Here is a 22,996-nt window from a genome sequence, read left to right as displayed (position 1 = left end):
ATTTCCTGATCTCTGTAGGGTGAGTTGTGAGAGTATATGGATCCTGGTTGAGCTTTCTCCCGGGCAAGTTAACAAGCTCAGTAAACTGAGGGATAAAGAAAAGCATCACTTTGCTGCCTGCCATCACCATAAGCTGTGTGCAGATCACTTAACAGGAAATGTATAGATACTGGTTACTTTCTGATGTCTATGGAATATTCCCTCTTGAATGTCATGGCGTCTTTGCCTGTGTAGCTCTGAGAAACATTGTTTGATGAAGTGAAACGTTGGTGGCTTCTGAGGTTCCATTAATGCCTTTGTCTTCTTGTCTTTCTTGCTCTCCTAGATTGAGCTGCTTTGCTAACTCAGTTGGTTAAAGCAAGGTGTTTTTCAAGATTTGGTCAAGGGCTATAACTCTATAAAGCTGACTACAGAGAAAATAAAGTCCGTAGTCCTAAAGAAATTCTGAACCCCAAGCAATAGTTGAAGACATAGGATTGGTCAGAATGTAGCAAAGGTATAAGTACTTATAATGATAATGTGAATAACCAACATGTTGAGTTTAATGCATTCCGGGCAGTTTTGGGGTGCTTTACATGCATGGACTCCTTTAATGCATAACAATAGTAAATTATATTCTAATACTCCTATCTACACTAATAAAAGAGAAACATGGTAATTAGCGTACGACCGCTACCCTTCCCATTGGCTAATCAGCATATCCTTTGCAAATTAACTGTCAGCCAAGATGGCGGCCGGCAGCCATGCACTAAAGCGAGCAGGGAGGCTTGCTTGCTCCAGTGATGGCGAACTCCGACGTTCCCCACCTAACTTGCCGGCCTCTCAGCTGCAACTCTAAGCAACTATGTTGCAAATATAGAAGCTAAACAAAACCCTAGAAACCGGCTTTCAGTCAGCCGGGCTTCAGCCAGCCGGACTGCAACATTGTATCAAATACAAAAGGTAAAGGCCAAAAACCTGCTTTCAGCAGCGAGGCCTCAGAGCTAAAGCTGGCCCAGTATAGAAAAAAAAAGAAAAGAAAAAAAGGAGCAGTTGGGAGCTTCAGTCACCCGCCAGCCGGAAAACAGCCCTCAGCCCCTCACCCAGACTGGCCAGGCACCCCAGTGGGGACCCCCACCCTGATCCAGGACACCCTTCAGGGCAAACCAGCCAGCCCCCACCCGTGCACCAGGCCTCTATTCTATATAGTAAAAGGGTAATATGCCTCCCGGCACCGGGATCAGCGGAGCAGCGAGGCTCCTGGCACCGGGATCAGCGTGACGGGGGCAGCGCCCAAACCCGGTGATCGCCCTGCGGCTCTGTGAGTGACAGGGGACGGGGCCACAACCTCCCTATCCGCCCTGCTCTGTTCGTGACAGGGGAAAGCGCCCCAACCCCCTGATCAGCCCTGCTCTGTGCCTGATAGGGGGGAACTCCCCAATCCCCTGATCGCCCTGCGGCTCTGTGTTTGACAGGGTGCGGCGCACCAACCCCCGATCGGCCCTGCTCTGTGTGTGACAGTGGCGGCGCCCCAACGCCCTGATCAGCCCTGCTCTGTGGGTGATAGAGGGTGGCGCCCCAACCCCCCTCCACGGGACTTGCTCTGTGTGTGACAGAGTAGAGCCATATCCTCCCCATTGGCCCTGCCCTGAGTGTGACAGGGTGCAGCGCCCCAACCCCCTGATCCGCCCTGCTCTGTGTGTGACAGGGGCCGGTGCCCCAACTCCCCTATCGGCCCTACTCTGTGAGTGACAGGGGGGAGCTCCTCAACCCCCTGATCGGCCCTGCTCTGTGCATGACGGGGCAGCGCCCCAACCTCGTGCAGCCCTGCTCTGTGCATGACGGGGTGGCGCCGCAACCTCCCCATCGACCCTGCCTTGAGTGTGACAGGGGGCGGTGCCCCAACCCCCCAATCGGCTGTACCCTGAGCGTGACTGAGGGTGGCATCGCAACCTCCCGATCCGCCCTGCTCTGTGCATGACAGGGGGCGGCGTCCCAACTCCCCAATCGGCCCTGCTCTGAGCCCGACCAGGGGCTGCACCTAGGGACTGGGCCTGCCCTCTGCCACCTGGGAGCAGGCTTAAGCCAGCAGGTCGTTATCTCCCGAGGGGTCCCAGACTGCAAGTGGGCACAGGCCGGGCTGGGGGACCCCCCCCCTCGCCCCCGAGTGCACAAATTTTTGTGCACCGGGCCTCTAGTTTATTTTATAAAAGTGTTTTCACATTTATTTGATTCTTATCAAAATCCTGAAGCCAAAGGAGACTCAGGAGACATGACAACTAAATGTGATGTGGTATTTGGAGTGGATGTTAGAACACAAAGAGGACATTAATGGAGGAACTAATGAAAGGTGCAAACAGTCTGGCATTAGTGAATAGTGATGCACTATAGTAGCATAATAAGGTATTAACTGGGTAGGGCTGTAAGGACTCTGTTATCTTTTACTTTGAATCTAAACGTAATCTAAAACACAGCTTTTCTCTGAGTCTAAAAATTATTCCAAAATAAACATTTTATTTTTTAAGTTTATTTAATAGTTTTTATTGCTCCCAAATCTACCAGTTTTTTAAAAACATGTTTTTATTTATTTCAGAGAGGAAGGGAAAGGGAGAGAAAGAGAGAAAGAAACATCAGTGATGAGAGAGAATCATTGATCGGCTGCCTCCTGCATGCCCCCCCACTGGGGGGTCAAGCCTGCAACCTGGGCATGTGCCCTTGACCGGCATTGAACCTGGGACCCTCCAATCCGCAGGCCAGTACTCTATCCACTGAGCCAAACCAGCTAGGGCCCACCAGTGTTTAAGTTCTTGGCAGGCTAAGAACTTGCTGCATGGCATAGAGGAGAGGTGGGGAAAACCCACAACCCAAACCCTAGTCTTTGCACTCCTAGTTCAGTGCCCATGTTCAGTGCTGCACACTAAGCATGCATTGCTCTCTGCATCATTCTCCAGTAGCCTTTTGAGATTTGGGAGATAATATCCTCCATTTTATAGATAATAGATCATTGTGTTCCATGTTCACTACTCAAAAATATTTTTCCCCTGACTTTGGATCTGTAGTCCTTTTGGATTTGAATCGGCTCATACTTGGGGCCTCATTTGATGTAACCAATACAACAATACAGCAGAAACTTCATTATGATAAATGATAGCCAAGGCCAAAGAGAGTTGTTTTGAAAAACAACGATAGTGTCATGTGGTCTTCTGTGACCTCTGACACAAAAATATAAGAATGGGTAGAAAATAGAAACACAAGAACTGCCCCATCGAATTCAGATTCCCCATCCAATGCAGTAATGGTGAGGCTAATGATGGTAAGCCAGCTTCCTTACCCTGTAAGTGGAAAGCGAAGTGAGGTTCACCTTTTTTCAGCTTGGCGTTTGATTTTTAAAATACTACAACACCGTATGAGGTTTATGGAGAAGTTTGAAGAATCGGGCTTAACAACTTGTGGTCATCTTGGTATATTTTGGTCTTTGAATGTAGGGATTTCCCCCGGCCGTGCACACCCTGAGTATGCAGGATGGCGCGATGCTGCATTCACTGGCCTCGCTCTGGTCTGTGGTCAGTGTCCTGTCCAGACTTGTGTTTTGGCCTCTTCTCATCTTTATGTGTTTCACTGTGCTCTTGCTATCAGCCTGTGGATATGTTTTTCAGCCATTCATAGTTCTAGCTGATGTTCTGTATATCTAAGTTCAGTTCTTTGTATTTTTTAAAAAAGATTTCCTTTGCCACTCTAGGTACAACTACAACAGCTAGCATATATTGAGGAAAACCCTGTGCCTAGCATGTACTTTTCATGTAAAACTAGTCTTGACAGCTGTTTTAAGTAGATACTGGTTTTCTTATTTTATAGATGAAATAGAGGGAGCAAGCTCAGGGACATTGATACTTGCAAGGGCCATACGGAGACTGCCAAAGGAGACTCGGGAGACATGACAACTAAATGTGATGTGGTATTTGGAGTGGATGTTAGAACACAAAGAGGACATTAATGGAGGAACTAATTAATGTGCAAACATGTATGACACAGCTGAAACAGCCCCAGGGTTTTATGACTCCAAAGTAAGTAGGCTACAGTGTAGCTTGCCAACAATCACCCTACCTGTGGTCGGCAAACTCTGGCTCGCGAGCCACATGCGGCTCCTTGGCCCCTTGAGTGTGGTTTTTCCTAAGCCTTAGGAGTACCCTAATTAAGTTAATAACAATGTGCCTACCTATATAGTTTAAGTTTAAAAAATTTGGCTCTCAAAAGAAATTTCAATCGTTGTACTGTTGATATTTGTCTCTGTTGACTAGTGAGTTTGCCGACCACTGCCCTAGGCCAGTGGAGCTGAATTCTGGCTGCACATTATATTCACCTGGAAGCTTCTAATATGCACCCATTGCCTGGGCCCCACTCCAAACCAGTTAAATCAGATTTAAGTCAGAATGTTAGAGTTGAAGAGACTTTTTAAATCATCCATTCTTTCCCTTTTACCTCCACATTTTGACATTTATCAGTAGGTAGCTGAGGCCCCAAATCACATAGCCATCCAGTGTCAGAACCAAGACTAGAACGAAGGTCTCTTGATTTTGATTCTAGAGTTCTTTCCATACTGAGATCAAATAAATGTTAGAATATTTACTGTGTACAAAGTCCTAGGCATATGTATAGTCATAGGTGAGTTTATCTGTATGCAATATGTAGAAATGTGTGTGCATGTACATCTGTGTACATGTATATACATGTATGCCTATGTGATTTTAAAAATAGATACTCATTTGTGAGGCAATATTACATCATGGTTGAAATCATAGGATTGCAGGCCAGACTCCCTGGTTTGAATCTTCACTTCACTACTTCTTAGCTGTCTGATCATGGGCAAGTTACTTCACCATTCTGTTCTTTAGTTTCTTAGAGATAAATTGGGGATGATAATAATAGTGCTGACTTCATAGATTAAATGAGTGAATATGTGTAGTGATGAAACAGTATTGATACACGGGAAGCTCTCATAAGTATTAGCTAATGTATAAGTAAGGTTATACTCAGCTCACAAGTTCTAAAACTCAAAAGAATGATAATAGTGATATTTATAGGATCTGGTTCATCTGTATCAAATCCCTTTCTCCCAGCCTTAAAGAAATTTGTATGCCTTTTGGTAGGCCCTTAATAGGGTCTACACAGTCATGCTTCATAGCCCACAATTTATCCATCTCCTCGAAAACACGCTGATGTTCTAATTTACTTTCTTCATCTCTGAGCTCACTATTGGATCTCATTATTTTTTTTAAAATATATTTTATTGATTTTTTTACAGAGAGGAAGGGAGAGGGATAGCGAGTCAGAAACATCGATGAGAAACATCGATTCAGCTGCCTCTTGCACGCCCCCTACTGGGGATGTGCCCACAACCAAGGTACATGCCTTTGACCGGAATTGAACCTGGGACCCTTGAGTCCGCAGGCCGACGCTCTATCCGCTGAGCCAAACCAGCTAGGGCTGGATCTCATTATTTAGTGAGAACCTTATATCTGGGCTCACTGTTACCTTTCAGCATTATTCAGCAGTAACTTCCTGTGCACGTTGTTAATAAATGTGTGGGGTGCCAGAAGTGTTACTGTGATGCAGGTTGGTAGGTGGCATCAGTCATGTCAAGTATGTATACACACACACACACACACACACACACACACACACACACATAAATGAAAGTCCCAGTGCACGAAATTCGTGCATGGGTAGGGTCCCTAGGCCTGGTAGGTGATCAGGGCCAATCAGGTACCCCGCCTCCTCCTTCCCTCACTGCTGCGCACCGCCACCGCTCAGTTCCTGACACCTCCTTCCCTCGCTCCCTCAGTGCCCCACCCCTGCCACTGGTCACCCACCATGTTCTGCGCCGCCCCCTGGTGGGCGATCATAGCGAGCGATCAAACTCCCAGTGTCCTGGTCGAACTCGAGAGGGGACACTTTGCATATTAGCCTTTTATATATATAAATATATTTTATGTGCAAAATGATTCTTGTCTCTTGAGGGTCCTAGGCAGTTGATAAATTAGTATTATAGAGAAATCTTGAATTATTTTCTCTGGGACTTTTAGTAATAATGAGAGTCTGTTGTGTGAGAAGAGTTCCACCTAGAGAACTCAAAATAGAAACCAAGGCCTGTCTCTGATCTCTCAAGGGTTCTAAGCATTGTTGCATAAGATAGAAGAAATCTGCTACACAAACACTAATCCAGTCACCAGGCATGAAGGATGTCCAGTAACAGTATTGTTAAGTACCATTTAGCAAATGCCTTTAAAGGAGCTTTTTAAAAATTTCTTTCTTTTTATAAGTATTAAAGTATTAAGAAGAGTTACAGTCAAATTAAGGACACCCACTGACCCTTCAAGCAAAGAGAAAAATCAGAATTTGGGGTAAGACAGTATGTGGAAATGAGATAAAAATCTGAGCTGAAATGGATATAGCAAGCAAGATCGAATCAGGAACCCAGGAAATTACATAGGTCAACTCTAGTAATTTGAGACAATTGAATAAGCTGTCTTGAAAAATAGTTTGCCACTATAGGAGACCTAAGACTCCCAAGGATATAGTGAAGACACCGCCTAGGAAAAGCTGCTGTCTGCCCAAATAGGTCCCTGGAATGGTAGCTTCTGCTTTCTGTGTTCATAAATTTTATCTTAAGAGTTCAGAGTTGAGCGAACTCAGGATACTAAATCATACTAGCATATTTGACTTGAGACTGAAGAATAAAATCAATTTGCTAACTATTAAATTTTCGATTTGTAGGTGAGGTATGTGGAAAACAAACTTAGAGATTGCTTCATGAGTGTAGATTCAGAACAAAAGGTGTTAGTGATGGGATTTTAATATGTTCTTATACTATATTCTGCTGATAATCTGATTAATCTACCCTTCACCAGGAGGACCCACTGGGGAGTTTATGATGCCTTACAACACCCATCCCACCTCTTTTCCCTGCCAGTCCTTATTATCTCTTTAACTTTTACTCTACCAGCGGTTCTCAACCCGTGGGTCGCGACCATCGGAAAACACATATAGCATATCAGATATTTACATTGCAATTCATAACAGTAGCAAAATTACAGTTATGAAGTAGCAACGAAAATAATTTTATGGTTGGGGGTCACCACAGCATGAGGAACTGTATTAAAGGGTCGCAGCATTAGGAAGGTTGAGAACCACTGCTTCTAGGCCATTATGGCTGACCATCCCTAACTACCACTAAACATACATATGCATGTGCACAAATACACACACACACACACACAAAGCTTTATTAAATATGCTCATACTTTTGATCAAGTTATCTCCCTCCATATTACTTTTACTGTGTATTTGTTAGGATTTGCTATTTCTTTTAAAATCAGTAGTCTGGCAGGTGTCACACACATGCCTTTGTCATTAGTTATTGATTGAGTATGCTGGCAGAACCCAGAAATAGTAAAATCATTAATTCAGTTGAAGAATCCAGGTATTCAAGATACCCTCTAATTGGAGTTTATAAGACGTTAAAGGACTTTGCAGACTATTTGAAAATTAAATTTGCCTGAATTCTTCTAAATGAATTTGCAGATTTCCATAATCAATGTGGCAAACATTTCTCTTTTGGGATGTAAATAATCAAACTCTGTTGCACTGTAGAGTAATATTATAAAGCACTTAGCTAATCAGATTGTGAGAGTCGCTCTAAATTCCTAACCATGTAATTTTTGCATAGAGAGAGGGTGCCTCATGCTGTGCAATTACCTGGTTTTATTAGCTATAAATTTGGTTGCTGCAAGCTGGCCTGATGGCCTAGTGCCTATGGAGAGTGAGATCATGGTGCTTAACTTGATCCTGTGCAGTTGAGTGTGCGGGAGGCATGGCAACCTGACCAGTCCAGCGGGGCCAGCGGCTGAGGCCCTACGAGGGTGCTGATGAGGAGTTGTTTCTGATGCTTCTGTAACTAACTGAAGAGAGCTTGGAATTTTCTAGGCATGTTGTAATTTTAGGATGTTCTATAAACTAGCCTTCCATTTTGTATTCAAAATAGGTTTGTAAAGAACAGTGGGGTGGTTTAGTGATTATAAGCAGGGCTTAGAAATCACCTACGTGTGTTAAAAACCTGACTTTGCCATTTACTATGCTCTTGAGCAGGTTTTTAAATTTCCCTGTGCCTAGATAATAGTAGACCCAAGTTCATGGTTTGCTGTGAGGATTTAAAGGTTTAATCTTCGTAAAGTTCTTGGCCTACCTCATAGTAGGCACACAGTAAATATTAGGTGTTATTATAGAGGAGTCTGTAAATTAGAATCTCTTTGAGCAAGGGCAGCTTTTAATAAATAAAAAGTGGAGATGAAAGGACTCATATTTTTATTGGGCTTTTCCTTTAAAGAGAGAGGGGAGAAATATATAAAAGAGTCAGAGGTAGGAAACCTAGATTCATATTTTATTACTGACATTTACTAAGCTCCTGGAAAGTGAGCTTGAACAAATCCAATCAAAGTCCTAGTTTTTTAAAATCTAAATATGATAAAGTAACTTCTTTGTGAGAGTCAACTAAGATAAGTGCTTTGGAATGTTAAAGTGCTATATTGAGGTAAAAACATAGGTAAACGTGGAAGGTCGGGTATAATAAATACACAAAGCTAATTAAAATGAAGGTGGAATCCTGTTAGGAGAGATCTGGATTTGCCCATAAGCTTGACCTCACTGCAAATGATAAACTGACTGTAAAGGAAGGGTAAGCTGTCAGAGAAAGGAATTAGGCTGAGTTGAGCACCTGGCACTTGCTGGGCACTGGGCTAGCATTACTGTCCCCATTTTACAAATGAGGAGACTGAGGCCCAGAGAGGTTAAATAACTTCCTCAAAGTCACCTCGCTTGTGTGAATGACAGAGCCAGTGCTCATGCTCAAGCCCGTTTGACTCTAGAGAACGTCCTAATACATCATGATTAATTATCCCAGTTCAGCTTATCAAATATTTATTGAGTACCCACTCTGTGAAAAGAACTGTTAATAATACTTTTTTTATTTTACAGAAATGCATAGAAACTTAAAGCATAAAGGAATCTGGAAAATAATTTGTCCAACCAAGTCATTTACTAGGAAAACAAGGTCCAGGGTGACCAGGTGGCTTTTAGGGCCATCTATTTTGGAACTAGAATTTAAATTTCCACTCATGTAGTCAGTATTCAATTAAATTATATTGCTATTCAGTTTTTTAGAAGCTTATTCCTTCATTAGTTCATACTTTGGGACTAATTTATAGGCTCCCTTTAGGGAGGTTTTCCATGTAATTTTAGCACCAAGTTATTTCTTTGACCAAATTACCTAGGTTGTTAAGTGGAAATCTGGGGTTTGGTATATGCTTCTGTCATCCAAATCAAATACAAGTTGTTTACAATATATTTGACTTTTTCCTATCATCACAGTGCCGTTCTGTTGTGGGCACGAAGACTGTAAAATCTCTTAGTCTTTTGATGATTTGGAAATAGCTCTATAATCCCCGTTCTTAAATCTTCGCTATTTGTTTCATTCCGTTTGAGCCACCCTCCCATCCTGCCAGGTTAGTCTGCCCTGAATTGGGTGTGTACTTAACTAGGCAGCAGCCTGGTTCCTGGAGGGGAGCCCAGGCTGCTCTCCGAGTGGCCACATGCGGTGAGTCTGCTGCAGCCCACCAGGAAAACCACTGAGCAGTAGGTTTCCCAGCAGTGGGGATGTTCGTAATAAATCCCACAGGGCTCTGCTCAGCTGTTCCCCAGGAGTGCATAGAATGACTGGCGTATTTTTTTCTTAGTATTTCTAGCCATTTTCCTTCCAGAGAAAAGTTTTCATGACATGAAACATCATTAGGAATATAGGCCGTTTCAAATTATGGAACCTGAATTCGATTCATTTGTCCTTCTTTATCTCCCTGAATACCTACAGGGCAGCTTTTGAAAGAGAACCTACAGAACTGTGAGGTTTGCTGCTTGTCATGTGACTGAGTTAGTGAATGGGTCTCATTAAGCCTAACGTGACTCAAAGAGCATGACCTTTGCATGACACTCTGGTGATTAAATACAGGATTGAAAGTCAAGCCTACTTTTTAAGTTGTTCCTGTACGCTGCATTTTTAGGAGGAGAGGGCCTGGTTTTCCATCTTGCTACACGTGTAGAATCCAGTTTTTCTGTTAGGAAAATGCCCCTACCATGATACGCTTGCGGTGAAAACGCAATTAATTAAACAGCATTGTGTTGTTTTTGATCCTGGTTTGTGTGACCTGGTGCATATAAATCTTTTAATTCCTCATATTGAGCATTCGGCCTCAGTTATCTTTATAATCAGTGCCTGAAACAGAAAGGAGGGGAAGTCCTACCCACGTCTTGCCTGTAAGAGCTAGATGTTTTGGTCTTATAGACTTGAAACACTGTTTTAGGAGTCCTTAAATCAAAAAGTTCCCTTGTCCCTGATATCCTGCTGCTAAGTGCAATGGCTCTGGGCTCTGTGGTGACGAAGATAGGCATGCTGTCCTGAGAAGTACAGTGGCATTGTCTTTTCGAACCCGTTCTGTTCATGAGAGGCCTAGTTCAGTATCTGTGGACTTTTATGCCAGCCTAGTCCTATGAAGAGGACTGTCTTAGTCCATTTGGACTGCTCTCACAGAAGACTGAAGACAGGGAGGCATGTAGACAACAAACATTATTCCTCACAGTTCTGGAGGCTGGGAAGTCTGCGATCAAGGCATTAGCAGATTTGGTGTCTGATCAGAACCTGCTTCCTGGCTCACAGATGGCTGTCTTTTTGCTGTTTCCTCGTGTGGTGGAAGAGGTGAGAGAACAATCCTCGGCCTTTTTTATAAGGGCACTAATCCCATTCATAGGGGCTCCACACTCATGGCGCCCACCTCCCAAAGACCTGGTCACATTGGGGGTTAGGTTTCACCATATCAATTTTAGAGGAACACGTTCAGTCTGTAGCAGGGAACCTGCTTGAAATGTAGCCCCACTCCTGAGAATTAGGGCTCCCTTCTCAGTGTGTGGGAGAGGAGCACCTGCCACTGTGGGTAGGGTAACAGTGGACTTGACAAAAGGCTGGCTTACCTGCAGAGGTGGTTTTGGAAATAAATGATCAAATGTATTGGGTAGAAAACTGGAAATGGAAGGGTTAAGCCTAAGCAATCCTCTGCATTCTGAATCTGAAAAAGTACAATGCCGAGGCAAGGGCATGCTTGGAGAATAACCAAAACAAGAAAAGGCTGTCAAGAAACTGCTCATTTAATTGCCATGGACTGCAGACCCTGCAACAGGCAAAGTCTTCATTCTGAAAGTTTAAATCAGCAGCCAGCTGGTAAATACAAATTTCAAATGTAGCTTCTACTGTGGTTATATAATTGATCAACTGTCATTCTTTTTTTAAAAATATATTTTTATTGATTTCAGAGAGGAAGGAAGTGGGGGAGAGAGAGAGAGAAACATCCATGATGAGAGAGAATCATGAATCGGCTGCCTCCTGCACACCCCCTACTGGGGATCGAGCCCGACGACGCTCAGTCCACTGCACCACCACAGCCAGACTAAACTAGTTTTTATATGCCTAGGGGAGTCCTGTGAATATAAGGCAAGAGTTTTGATTCTTCCTAATTCTCTCCTAGGAAAATCAGAATTTCCGTGCAAATAAATATTTTTATATTTATATGTTCTAGTCATACATAATACCTGTAATAATCATGTGTACTTGTTCTGATTTAAAAATTATATAGGCTTATTATAAAGAATTTGGGAATATACAAACCTTTAAAATCACGTAGGATCTTTCTGCTACCTAGTGATATCCACAATTAATATTTTGTTTAATTTCTTCCCGATCTCTCTTCTATATATATAATTTTTATTTTTGTAAAATGTGGGATCATCTCAGAGCTTCTTGAATTTGGGGCAAATAGACTGACCCTGGATCATATTGATATTTTAGAGATCCTCTTTGGAGAGAGCTTTTGACCTTGAATGCATTGCAGTAAGGAGACTGCTTCCTCTGAATGATCGGATGAGCTGCTTTTCTGTCCTTTGCTATCATATTCTCATGGAATCATGGAACCTTGGAATCAGTGAGGACATCAGAGCTCAGGGTCCATGGAGTAGTGTTTTTTAAATACCACACACACCAGATATAAATGTACTATCTCTTTTTTTTCCACTTCAGAAATTAAGTTTAATAAATATAATTTTTTTTTACCATGTCACTCCACAGTACAGTTTTCTAGTATTTAATACATTTTAAAGTATAAAATATGGCTTTCCTATCAAGTCAGAGCTATAAGTGAATAATCCACTTTTCTAGCCTTTATAGTACTTTTTGCATACAGTAGGAGAGAAATAACATTTTAACATTTTTATTGATTTTAGCAAGAAAGGGAGAGTCACACACACATCGATTTGTTGTTCCATTTATTTTTATGCATTCATTGGTTGATTCATTGGTTGATTCAAACCTGCAGCCTTGGTGTATGAAGACAACTCTCTAATTAACTGAGCTACCCGGCCAGGGTCAGAAATAACATTTTTAATGAATGATTAGATAAATAATATAAATAGATATTACTTGAATCTGTTCCATTAATAGTTAAAAACCTCTACCTAAATTTTATCATGACTATTCATCCAACTGGTAGAAGTTCAGTCTTGCTGCAGCCTCTGAGAAGAGACATTATGCAGAAGAAATATATTTGACTATTAGGAAGAGGACTTTCACTTCAAATAAATATGGTACCTCCCTCTTTAGTCATCTTCCTTCACCATCAGTTGTACTGGCTTGCTAGTCGGCTCCTCTCTTGTTGCCACTTCAACCCCATTTCAGTTTTAAATTTTCAGAAAGGTTCAATAGAAATTCTTAACCTTTCAAGAATGCTGCTAACACAAGAGTTTTATCAGCATCATATACTTATACTTACTTATCTTATAAATGTATGTAAAAAAATTAAGTAGGGAACCTATTTCATTAGACTTTTATAAATGTGAAATTTTATTTTTTATTTTTATACAGGCAGAAATACTCAGTGTCCTCAGTCACAGAAACATCATCCAGTTTTATGGAGTAGTTCTTGAACCTCCCAACTATGGAATCGTCACAGGTAGGAACTCATTATTTGATTTTCTTTCCCCAATTATCTATCTTTAGATTCCTTAATATGCTAAAATGTTTAATATTAGGTTTAGTCATGAATTGTGTGCTACTATCAGATGTCACCTTTGTTGCTATAACGCATTAATAAAACTGATTATATCAATATAATTAAGAATGGTGTTTCCACTTCTACCCATGTTTAATTGTGCTAATTATATCTGCGTAAATGCTATTTAAACGCACTTGCAGCTGCAATACCAATATTTAAAGGTGCCATTTAACTAAAATTTCATTTAATTAGTTGAAATGAGCGATGTTTTTTGTAACTGTGACCTTTTACAAATTAAGATTTCTTGAGCTATTCATGTTATAATTCTTTGAAAGACGTTTTAATCCCATTAGAGTATTCTTTCTTCAAGGTCTCTGACATGAGAACAGTATTTTTCAGGTTTGGTCATCTGGGTTGGTAATGACCTTGATCTAACTTACTACATAATTTGGAACAGCAATTTATAACTGATGGAAATGTCCTTTCCAAAAAGGGGCACACAGAAAATTTTGCCATAAAAAACACACACATATTTTTTAGATACTTTACCAGCAGTTCTCAACCTGTGGGTCGCGACCCCTTTGGGTGTCGAACGACCCTTTCACAGGGGTCGCCTAAGACCATCGGAAAACACATATATAATTACATATTGTTTTTGTGATTAATCACTATGCTTTAATTATGTTCAATTTGTAACAATGAAAATACATCCTGCATATCAGATATTTACATTACGATTCATAACAGTAGCAAAATTACAGTTATGAAGTAGCAACAAAAATAATTTTATAGTTGGGGGTCACCACAACATGAGGAACTGTATTAAAGGGTCGCGGCATTAGGAAGGTTGAGAACCACTGCTTTAGACTCATGCTTGTACAATCCAGTCAGCAGCTTTAGGTATATAATAAATATAATGTTCAATTTTACAGTAAATAACTTTGAACAGGCCATTTGTCCTCGCAGTCCTTTGCCTTAAAAGATTAGCCCTATCTTCTACTCTAGAGGTAAGAACTTAACAACTAAACACACTCAGTGAAATGGATTGGATTCGTTATTTTCTTATCAATTATTTCATCTAATACTTACAATAACCCTATGAGATGGGTAAAATAATTTTTGTTTTACAAATAAGAGCCTAAAATTTCAACTTCAGTAACTTTGCCAAGGTCACCGTTAGTGGTAGAATCAGAGTGGTAGTAATTTCTCAGATTGATCTTGTACAGAGAAGTTCCTCTTCTTGTGTGCAAGCTGTGATTACAACTGGTTCTTAAACGCAAAGGGTATAGCTGCTGTTATTTCCATCTTCTGATAGCAGGCATTTTAACATGCTTTTACTCTGATAAGTGGTATTTTTATCTTAAGTAGTGGGTATTTTATCCCCAATTAGCTATCTTTAGATCTGTGCCTAAAATGAGGTATGTGGCAGTTTTTATCTTGAGCTTATGTTTTTTCTATTAAAAAACTTACTGGCCTTATAGGTAAAGAGGTATAACCAAAGATTTACTCTCAGTCACCTAAGAGGATATGGACATAGATCCTAACTCTGCAGAAGGTTGGTGGAAAAGTTCACATATAGGTAAAGAGGTATAATCAAAGATTTACATAGCGTTAGGAGCTTATGTTTTTTCTATTGAATACCCAATAAAGGGTTATATTGTTAGTATCTTAGCCATGCTTAACCTTGTAGATCAGACTTCTAATTTAAAATTAAACCCTGTGTCTGACCCAGTTCCCATATTGCTCTTTGTTTCCTAGTCTATTGTATTTACTTTTTTACAGGTTGTGTTTACCTTATAAATCTGAACCCAGTTTTCTGATCCTCGTATGTAGCTTAAATTATTCTTATCTAGTAGATGATAGTATGATGCTCCAAAAAGGTTAGAAACTCTGCTTTTGTCTTGTGCCCTTCATGCTTAATGCTTTTGAGGATGAGATTTTTAACTTTAACTCACTCAGTGGACTATTCAGGAAGTTTCCTGGTTTCATTTGAGATGAGGATGAAGAGTAGAAAAAAAGGACTTGGGTCATGATGTGAATTCTTTTTCCAAGAGTTTACTCTCAGTCCCTAAGAGGATATGGAGCAGTCATTTTTAGCTAGCATGTTCAAACTGTCTTCTCATCCAAAAGAGGGAGAAAGAATCCAAGTAATTGGATGAGTATGTTTGATTATATTTAGTGGGTTTTTTAAAAAATAGACTAGCCAGTCCTTTATTTCATGAACCTTCTAATATTCTCTACTCATACCTATTCGTACCCAAAATCTTTGGTTATCAGTGACTAGTTCTTTTTAGATCTATACCTCTTTACCTATAAGGCCAGTAAGTAACATTAAATATTAACAATAATCATTTCTTTGAAGCAATACAAGTTTCAAAATTGTGAGATAATTGTAAGTTGTGTATTTATAGCTCTTTTATTGATCTATGAGGTTGATTATCCTAGCCAAATTTTGATGTGTTAAAATGTGTTAATTTGTCTTTGTTTCTACAGGTGCTAGGTTAAATTATTTGTTCACAAGTATCTACCAAAAAAATATGTGAACTTTTCCACCAACCTTCTGCAGCGTTAGGATCTAGCCATACTCTGTGCCTGGGTAGTAGTACTTAACTGAGACAAGTTTGAAAAACTAGATGGGTTGGGGAATGATAGCACTAACCTTGCCTCTTTAAATTAACACATTGGATTCAATAATACAAAAATATCAAAGCATCAATGTTCAGAGAACTAGAAAAGACTTTAAAGAATTAAAGGAAAGTGTAAAAACAATGAATCAACCAATAGGGAATCTCATCAAATAGAAATTTTTTTTAAAAGGACTCTGAAAATTTTGGAGTTTAAAAAGACAATAATTGAGATTTAAAATTCACTAGAATTGACAGCATAATTGAGATAGGAGGAAAAAATCAGCGAACTTTAAACTAGGTCAGTAGAAATTACTTAATCTGAAAAATAAAAATTTTAAAGAAAAACTAACAGAAACTTAAAGACCTATGGGACAACATCAGGTATACCAATTAATGTATAAAGCAAAGAAATAAGAGAAGAATGGTATAAAAATAAAAAATAGAAAACTACTTGCCCTAACCGGTTTGGCTCAGTGGATAGAGCATCGGCCTGCGGACTGAAGGGTCCCAGGTTCGATTCCGGTCAAGGGCATGTACCTTGGTTGCGGGCATATCCCCAGTAGGGGGTGTGCAGGAGGCAGCTGATCGATGTTTCTCTCTCATCGATGTTTCTGGCTCTCTATCCCTCTCCCTTCCTCTCTGTAAAAAATCAATAAAATATATTTTTTTAAAAAAAGAAAACTACTTGATGAAATAATGGCCAACAAAACTTCCCGAATTTGATAAAATGCATTTTTCTACATACTTGAAGAGCTTAATGAACTCTAAGTAGGATAAAGGCAAAAGAACACACTAGACACATCATAGTCAAACTGTTGATAGAATCCAAGTGAAAATTCTTGAAAGTAGCAAGAAAAAATGTCTCATGTACAAGGGAATGACAATATGATTAATGACTGACTTCTCATCTACAACAATAGAGGCCAAAAGGGAGTAAACATTTAAAGTGCTAAAAGAAAAAAAATGTATCCATAAAAATTATGTTTTGAAAATGAAATCAAAATAAAGACATTCTTGGATAAAGAATGAAAGAATCTGTTGCTAGCAATCCTGCCTTACAAGAAAAGCTAAACTTACTATATGACCCAGAATTCCATTCCTAGGAATCTATCCAAGAGAAATGAAAATATATTTCCACACAAATACATTTATGAAAATTTTCATAACAGCATTATTCATAATAGCCAAAAGCTGGGAACCAAATACCTATCAAGTGGTAATGAATAAACCAAATGTAAATCCATACAATGGAATATTATTCATCAATAAAAAGGAATGAAGTGCTGATATGTACTACAGTATGAATGAACTTTGTAAACAGTATGTGAAGAGAAAGAACACAGAGAAAGACACAAAGTCCTTATATTGTAGATTCCATTATATGAAATATCTAGAAAAGGCATAGAGAAAGCAGAAAGTAGATAATGAGAGTGGTAAATAACTAAATGGGCACAGGGAGCAGTTTATAATGATGGAAAGGTTCTAAAAATTGGATTGTGGTTGTGATTGCTCAACTATATAAATTTACTAAAAATCATCAAATTGTACACTTAGAGTGAGTGGATTTTATGGTATGTAATTTACACCTCAAAGCCATTTTTAAAGGCATTGCCTCACTTTCTTGGCCATTTGTGCTAAATTTTAAGGGCTGTTCTAAATTCTGGCGCAGCAACGTTGATTTATTTACATTGTCATATAAACTCTGACTTGTGTTTAGTCTTATCTATCTTATAAGAATAACCATTTTAAAAGAAATACCTATTTATATGTCTGCCTTTGCTTCCAGTACATTCTTCCAATACACTTTTGTGTTTCTGAGTTCCATTTAAGTGACTTTTGATTTTGTCCTTGGCTGAAGATTATTCATTCTGGTAGTGCTTGTCTTGGACAGTTTTTTTTTTCCAGGATAAGACTAACTTTTAGAAACCACTTTTAGAAAAGTATATTTTTATACTTTTAGAAAACACTTTTAGAAAAGTATATTTTTATATACTTTTGATGTCTTCTGTTAAGTTTTTAATACATCTCCCCAATGAAAATATAAAGGTTTATTTATGAGATGCCCCTTATTTTTAATTAAATGCTTATCTTTCCATTAAAAATAGAATATGCTTCCCTGGGATCACTGTATGATTACATTAACAGCAACAGAAGTGAAGAGATGGACATGGAACACATTATGACCTGGGCCACCGATGTAGCCAAAGGTAATACTAATCCTTCGTGAATTCTTGCAGAATTGGTGGATGTCCCATCCTGACAGGCGACTTAAGTCAGAAGATTTGTTATTCTATGTCTTTTATAAGTTCTTTTTTTTAGACCAAAAGTAGCAAGAATTCTGCAACTTACTGTATAGATAATATTTTAGGTCATTGCCTTTCCACTCACGCATTCCTTTTCTCTCTTTCCATCTTTTACTTTATTTCTTTCCCTAAAGCCAAGTCCCCACAAAATCAGTGTCTCCAGAACAGCCATTTTTACCACATTTTTTTACCAATGTAATCGATGAGCTTGCTTGACACATTAAGTGGAAAGATCATAATCCTGTTATTGTTCTGCAAGTAGAGACTTAGACTCAGTATACAGAAAACATGATTTATTATAGGATTAGTTCTACTCATTTTGTATACATAGTAATATACTAAAAATAGTAACCACTTGCAAAAAAATTGTGATTTGTGCTGCCATGTACAAGCAATTCAGATTTTATTTTATATTTAATGTAAACTTGGAAGTCACCCTTGGAAATTATATATTTTTAATGCACAAAATCCCTAAACAAGGTGCCCAGTTCTTTTTCCCTCATAAATTCTTGCATACACTAATGCTTTCTGAAGCAATTTAAATTCCATTTATTTTTATCTTTTTTTTCCATTTTCCCAACTGAACATTTCTGAGTTTTATTTATAACTGTCAAAGTTGCTTTGGAAACAACATAATCTAAATAATGAACACTGATAGTTATATTTGTATTCTAGCAACCTCTAGAAAGCCTGTTACTTGGGCAATTAACTCCTTTGAGTTTTGTTACTCCAGATTCTATAAGCTGGGAAGTCATACAGTGACTTCCAAAAGTAATAATAGTCTTTCCTTTGGGGAAATATCTTGTCTGTTTTAAGTTTCATCACCACCTGCCAAATTCTTCAAATAAAGAAAGTGAAAAAAAATTTTAAGTTTCATGCTAAATGCTGCTGCTAAATGATATTTCATTATATTATGGTAACAGTAAGCTTTTTGTTTAGGATGGTGTACTTAAGACTTTGGCTGTGTTAATTAACTTAATTGTGTATTCATGCATCAGGCATCTCAGATCAGCCTTAAAATTTCACATTCTTCAAGACATTTTCATGTAACATCACAGTCACTTCTCTGCATGTCAGTAGTACACAGGGACTGCCTGTTTGTAAGCAGGGTTATTTATTACTGGGAACTGCCTGAAGCACCGTGGAAATACACTGACATGAATGTAAGTACATATACAAGCAGTCCTTGACTTAAAGCACTTCACCTTACAGACATTTGCATTTAGGGGTAAGCTCAGCCTATAACACCTATATTATTACTTAATGGCACTTAGGATGGACAGACAGCCAATAAACCAGCTGACATCAGTCACTCTGGTTCCTGCTGCGCACACTCTATTTAAGCTTGCTTGGCCCCCAGCCTGTAAACCTCGTTCCTCCTGGCCCCTTCCCCTGCATAGTCCCTGTCTGAGGGGTGGTCCCTCGGCTCCAGATGACCTGTCATTCCTGGGGTTTCTCAAGACCGCTGGCACTCTATGTCAGGGGGACAAGGAGGAGAAGAAACAGGACTAAGGAGCAAACTGGAACCGAAGGCAAAGAACAGGGATGTAGAGAACAGGAGTGGATCATGGGACAGTGTCCAAAACTACAAAGTAATAAGATCACGTTTTTGTGGCCGGTGAATTGATGCAAAAGGCGAGTTCTAATGTGCTTGGCCAACGCTCAGTAGAGTGAGGCAGAGAAGATACTTGTTTGTTTACAGTTACAAGTCATACTTCCTATTTAAGATGGGCTATAAAAGGAAGAAGACGTTAGTGCTATTGGAATGACTTCAAAGCTCTCCGATAAAGCTATATGTAGAAGTTGGAGATTAAATAGGAAGGCTTGATTTTCATTTATTCTGTTACAAATTCAGCTTGTCAAATTTCAATTTGACCAAGATTAAAGGCACTATAGTAACAAGATGCTGAGAAATCAAAGAAGGAATAATTCATTTTAAGGAAGAGTTGGTTCATGCATTTTGACATAGGCACTGCAGCATCACTACAGAGAGAATGCCTCTCCAAACCAAAAAGATTCTCTTCTTTTGGGGTGGAAAGAGGGGTGGAGAGAGGAGTGGAGGAGGGCAAGCCAGCAAGTATATCTGAAACTTTTGCAAGACAATGAGCATTGTGTAAGAGGAACGATTAAAGCAGATAAACCTGCATCCAGACTCAAAATGGTCATCATTGATTCCAAATCTCTCCCAAATGACACCAGTCAAATCTTTTTTAGGAAACCCTGGATCTTAAAAACCGATGAAGGTATTTTCAGCCTTCTTAATTGTTTACAATAAAAATAAGGCAGAATTACAGATGGCACTTTAAAAACAAATTAAATAGAATTTTATATGATTGTGATTACTACCATGTTTATGAACACTAAATATTCTGTAAGTGTGTGCTGTGTATTATACACAATAAGTTATGCTACTTCTTTTCATAATATCTGCCATGAGGAGAAGAGTGCCAATATTTAAAGCTTTTGTACTTGAGTGTTGTTTTTGAAATCCTTACTTGTCACAAGTGTAGAAACTGTTTAGCTCTATTTCTAATAGTAATTAAACCAGTTCTACCTGAAAACAGTAATTCAGGAATTTGATTCTTAAAGTAAGAGAGAGAGAACTATGAAATGCAGTCACAAAAATTACTAAAAGTTACCCAAGTTGTAGCTATTGAATTTTCACAGCTTGTAGTATGCAGAACTTCTTATTAGATTTCCTTTATTCCAATTACATTGTGTTTAGCATCATTTAAATTAGTAATATTTTTTTGTTAAGTTGACTCTTTTCAGGAATATCTTTATATGGCAGGAGTTTAAATTCTCTTATATTCTTTGTTCTTTCATAATTCTTCAATATGTAATAATCAGATTAGTAGAAATATGATAGATTATTTTTACAATTAACCTTTATAAAATTGAACTTCTCTGTGTACTTAAAAAAGAACCAAAACCTATTATGTTTAAGGGATAATTTATTTCAAAAAGGAGCCTGTCTGATTTGGAAAGGGGAGGGGCTATTTCTTCTATTACTTAGAAAAGACAGAGTGAGAAATAAAAGGAGGGGAAATTTTCTGTAGAAAATGTTCTTTATCTTTATTCTAATGGGGTAGACAATACATAAGTACAAAAAAAAAGTCAAATACTACTAAAGGGGTAAGTAATTTTTATTCAAAATAATAAAACTCTATTTAATTTCTGTAGATCCAATTTACTGAAGTAACTTGATTTATATTCTAAACATGTTGAAGAAAAATTTGGAGTGCCTATAAATATAGATTATCTCAAAGATTTATTCTTGTAAGAAGGATAAAATATTTTGTAACTACTATATATTTTTTTCTATCTGAGGATCATAAAATCCTTTAGCAATCACAGCTAAGGTATCTAGCCAGTTCCCTCTCTCTCTCTCTCTCTCTCTCTCTCTCTCTCTCTCTCACACACACACACACACACACACACACACACACACACACACAGCCCCACCTCCCCTCCCAGGGTCTCACTGGAATGAGCACTGGGAAAATAAGCCAAGCTGCAACTAACTGGGTGACTGGAGACATCCAAACGAAAACAGAACACCTCGGTCAGAACTTACCGATTTAGAAGGCAGTGGTAGTGGAATACCTTAGTCATTGGAACAATTCTTCCAGTTGTAACTGTGCTATTTTCGTGCAGACTACAGAAAATAAGGTGTCCTTATTAGGTATTGTAAGAAGCTAGCTTTACCCACAATCAAATTCCAACTTCCAAGAGATCAAAGCACATACATCTTCCTTAGTATATGAATTTTTCTTACGTAGACACATCTTGTCTCTATTTTATCAGGCCTCATGTAGAAACGTCTTCCCTCTATTTTATTGAATCCTTTGCAAAATGTGAATGTTACTGCTGATGTTTAAAATAGAAAGGTAATATTGATACAGAGTTGAAAACCAGTATTAATGGGCCTTTCTTCCCTCTGCATAAAAAGGAATGCACTATTTACATATGGAAGCTCCTGTCAAGGTGATTCACAGAGATCTCAAATCAAGAAACGGTAAATGTTTTTATTTTACCTATTTTATTTCAAAATACATGCACTTATGTATAGAAATAAGCATCATGCTTTTCATGTCTTTTGCAACCTGCTGCTTTGACTAACCACTGATACCATGAAAATCTTTCCACTCTTAATAAATAGCAAGCTTCTCCATGTTATTTGAAGAGGCTACATAGTATCTCACTGTATGAATAGTGCAATGTTCTAGTAGATATGTGGGTTGTTTACATTTTTTTCTATGACAAAAAATGTTGAGCTTAATACTTTTCATCAAAATTTTTCAACACATCCTTAATTATTTTTTTAGAATCGTTTTCTGAAAGAGCTATTGCTGAATCAAAGCTCAAAGTCGTGTATTTCTAGTCTCCTATTTTTAGACGGTTCTCTGTACTAGTGGTTTTGAGTTTTGTCCTTGTTGCTTCTGAATTATTTGGTGTAAATCTTTTATGGCAGTCATGTTACCTGGAGTAGTGCCCAAAAGTGATCAGCACAGTTAGGAGTTTAGAAATTAAAGCCTTACTCTTTCTTTCTTCTCTCCTTCAGAGCTTTCTAAAGTTTATGTATGGTTCTGTAATATGGAGAAAGAGCATTTTAAAATGACTTGCAGGGTCAGACGTAAGTTACCTTCAAGTAGGAGTGGAACAGAATGCTTCTTCCATCACGTCACTTGAAAGTTAATGGAAAAAGGCAGTGGGATTATGTGGCTAGCCAGCACTAGCTGAAGTAGACATCAGAGTTTGCTACTTATAAAAAGCACCTTGCTATCAATTCAATTACATGCTTTAATTGAATCATTTACATGCTTTCTACGTGATTCTTCTAAGTAAGGAGGAAGAGAACTATTTACTTTTAGGAAAATTTTAAATCACTGCAGTTAAAATGGGTGTATACTAATAGTGCCATCCTTAGAATGGGTAGTTATGG

General features: G+C 38.7%; 1 protein-coding gene across 4 annotated transcripts in view; it reads left to right on the top strand.

Annotated features, from left to right (window-relative positions):
- The window catches only part of MAP3K20 (mitogen-activated protein kinase kinase kinase 20), a 143,891-nt gene that overhangs the window by 45,736 nt on the left and 75,159 nt on the right, over positions 1 to 22,996 (top strand). For all 4 annotated transcript variants that reach the window (XM_070422739.1, XM_070422738.1, XM_070422737.1 and 1 more), the window contains 3 exons: positions 12,992 to 13,079; positions 17,854 to 17,955; positions 22,004 to 22,069. In XM_070422739.1, coding sequence (XP_070278840.1) covers positions 12,992 to 13,079; positions 17,854 to 17,955; positions 22,004 to 22,069 — 256 coding nt within the window. The remainder of the gene's footprint in view (positions 1 to 12,991; positions 13,080 to 17,853; positions 17,956 to 22,003; positions 22,070 to 22,996) is intronic.

This window comes from Myotis yumanensis, unplaced genomic scaffold (genome assembly GCF_028538775.1).
Source record: "Myotis yumanensis isolate MYYU_CA2020_CCGP unplaced genomic scaffold, mMyoYum1.0.hap1 SCAF_8, whole genome shotgun sequence".
Lineage (NCBI taxonomy): Eukaryota > Metazoa > Chordata > Mammalia > Chiroptera > Vespertilionidae > Myotis > Myotis yumanensis.
The sequence above is the reverse complement of the archived record's forward strand: the minus strand, read 5'-3'. Positions and strand labels throughout refer to the sequence as shown.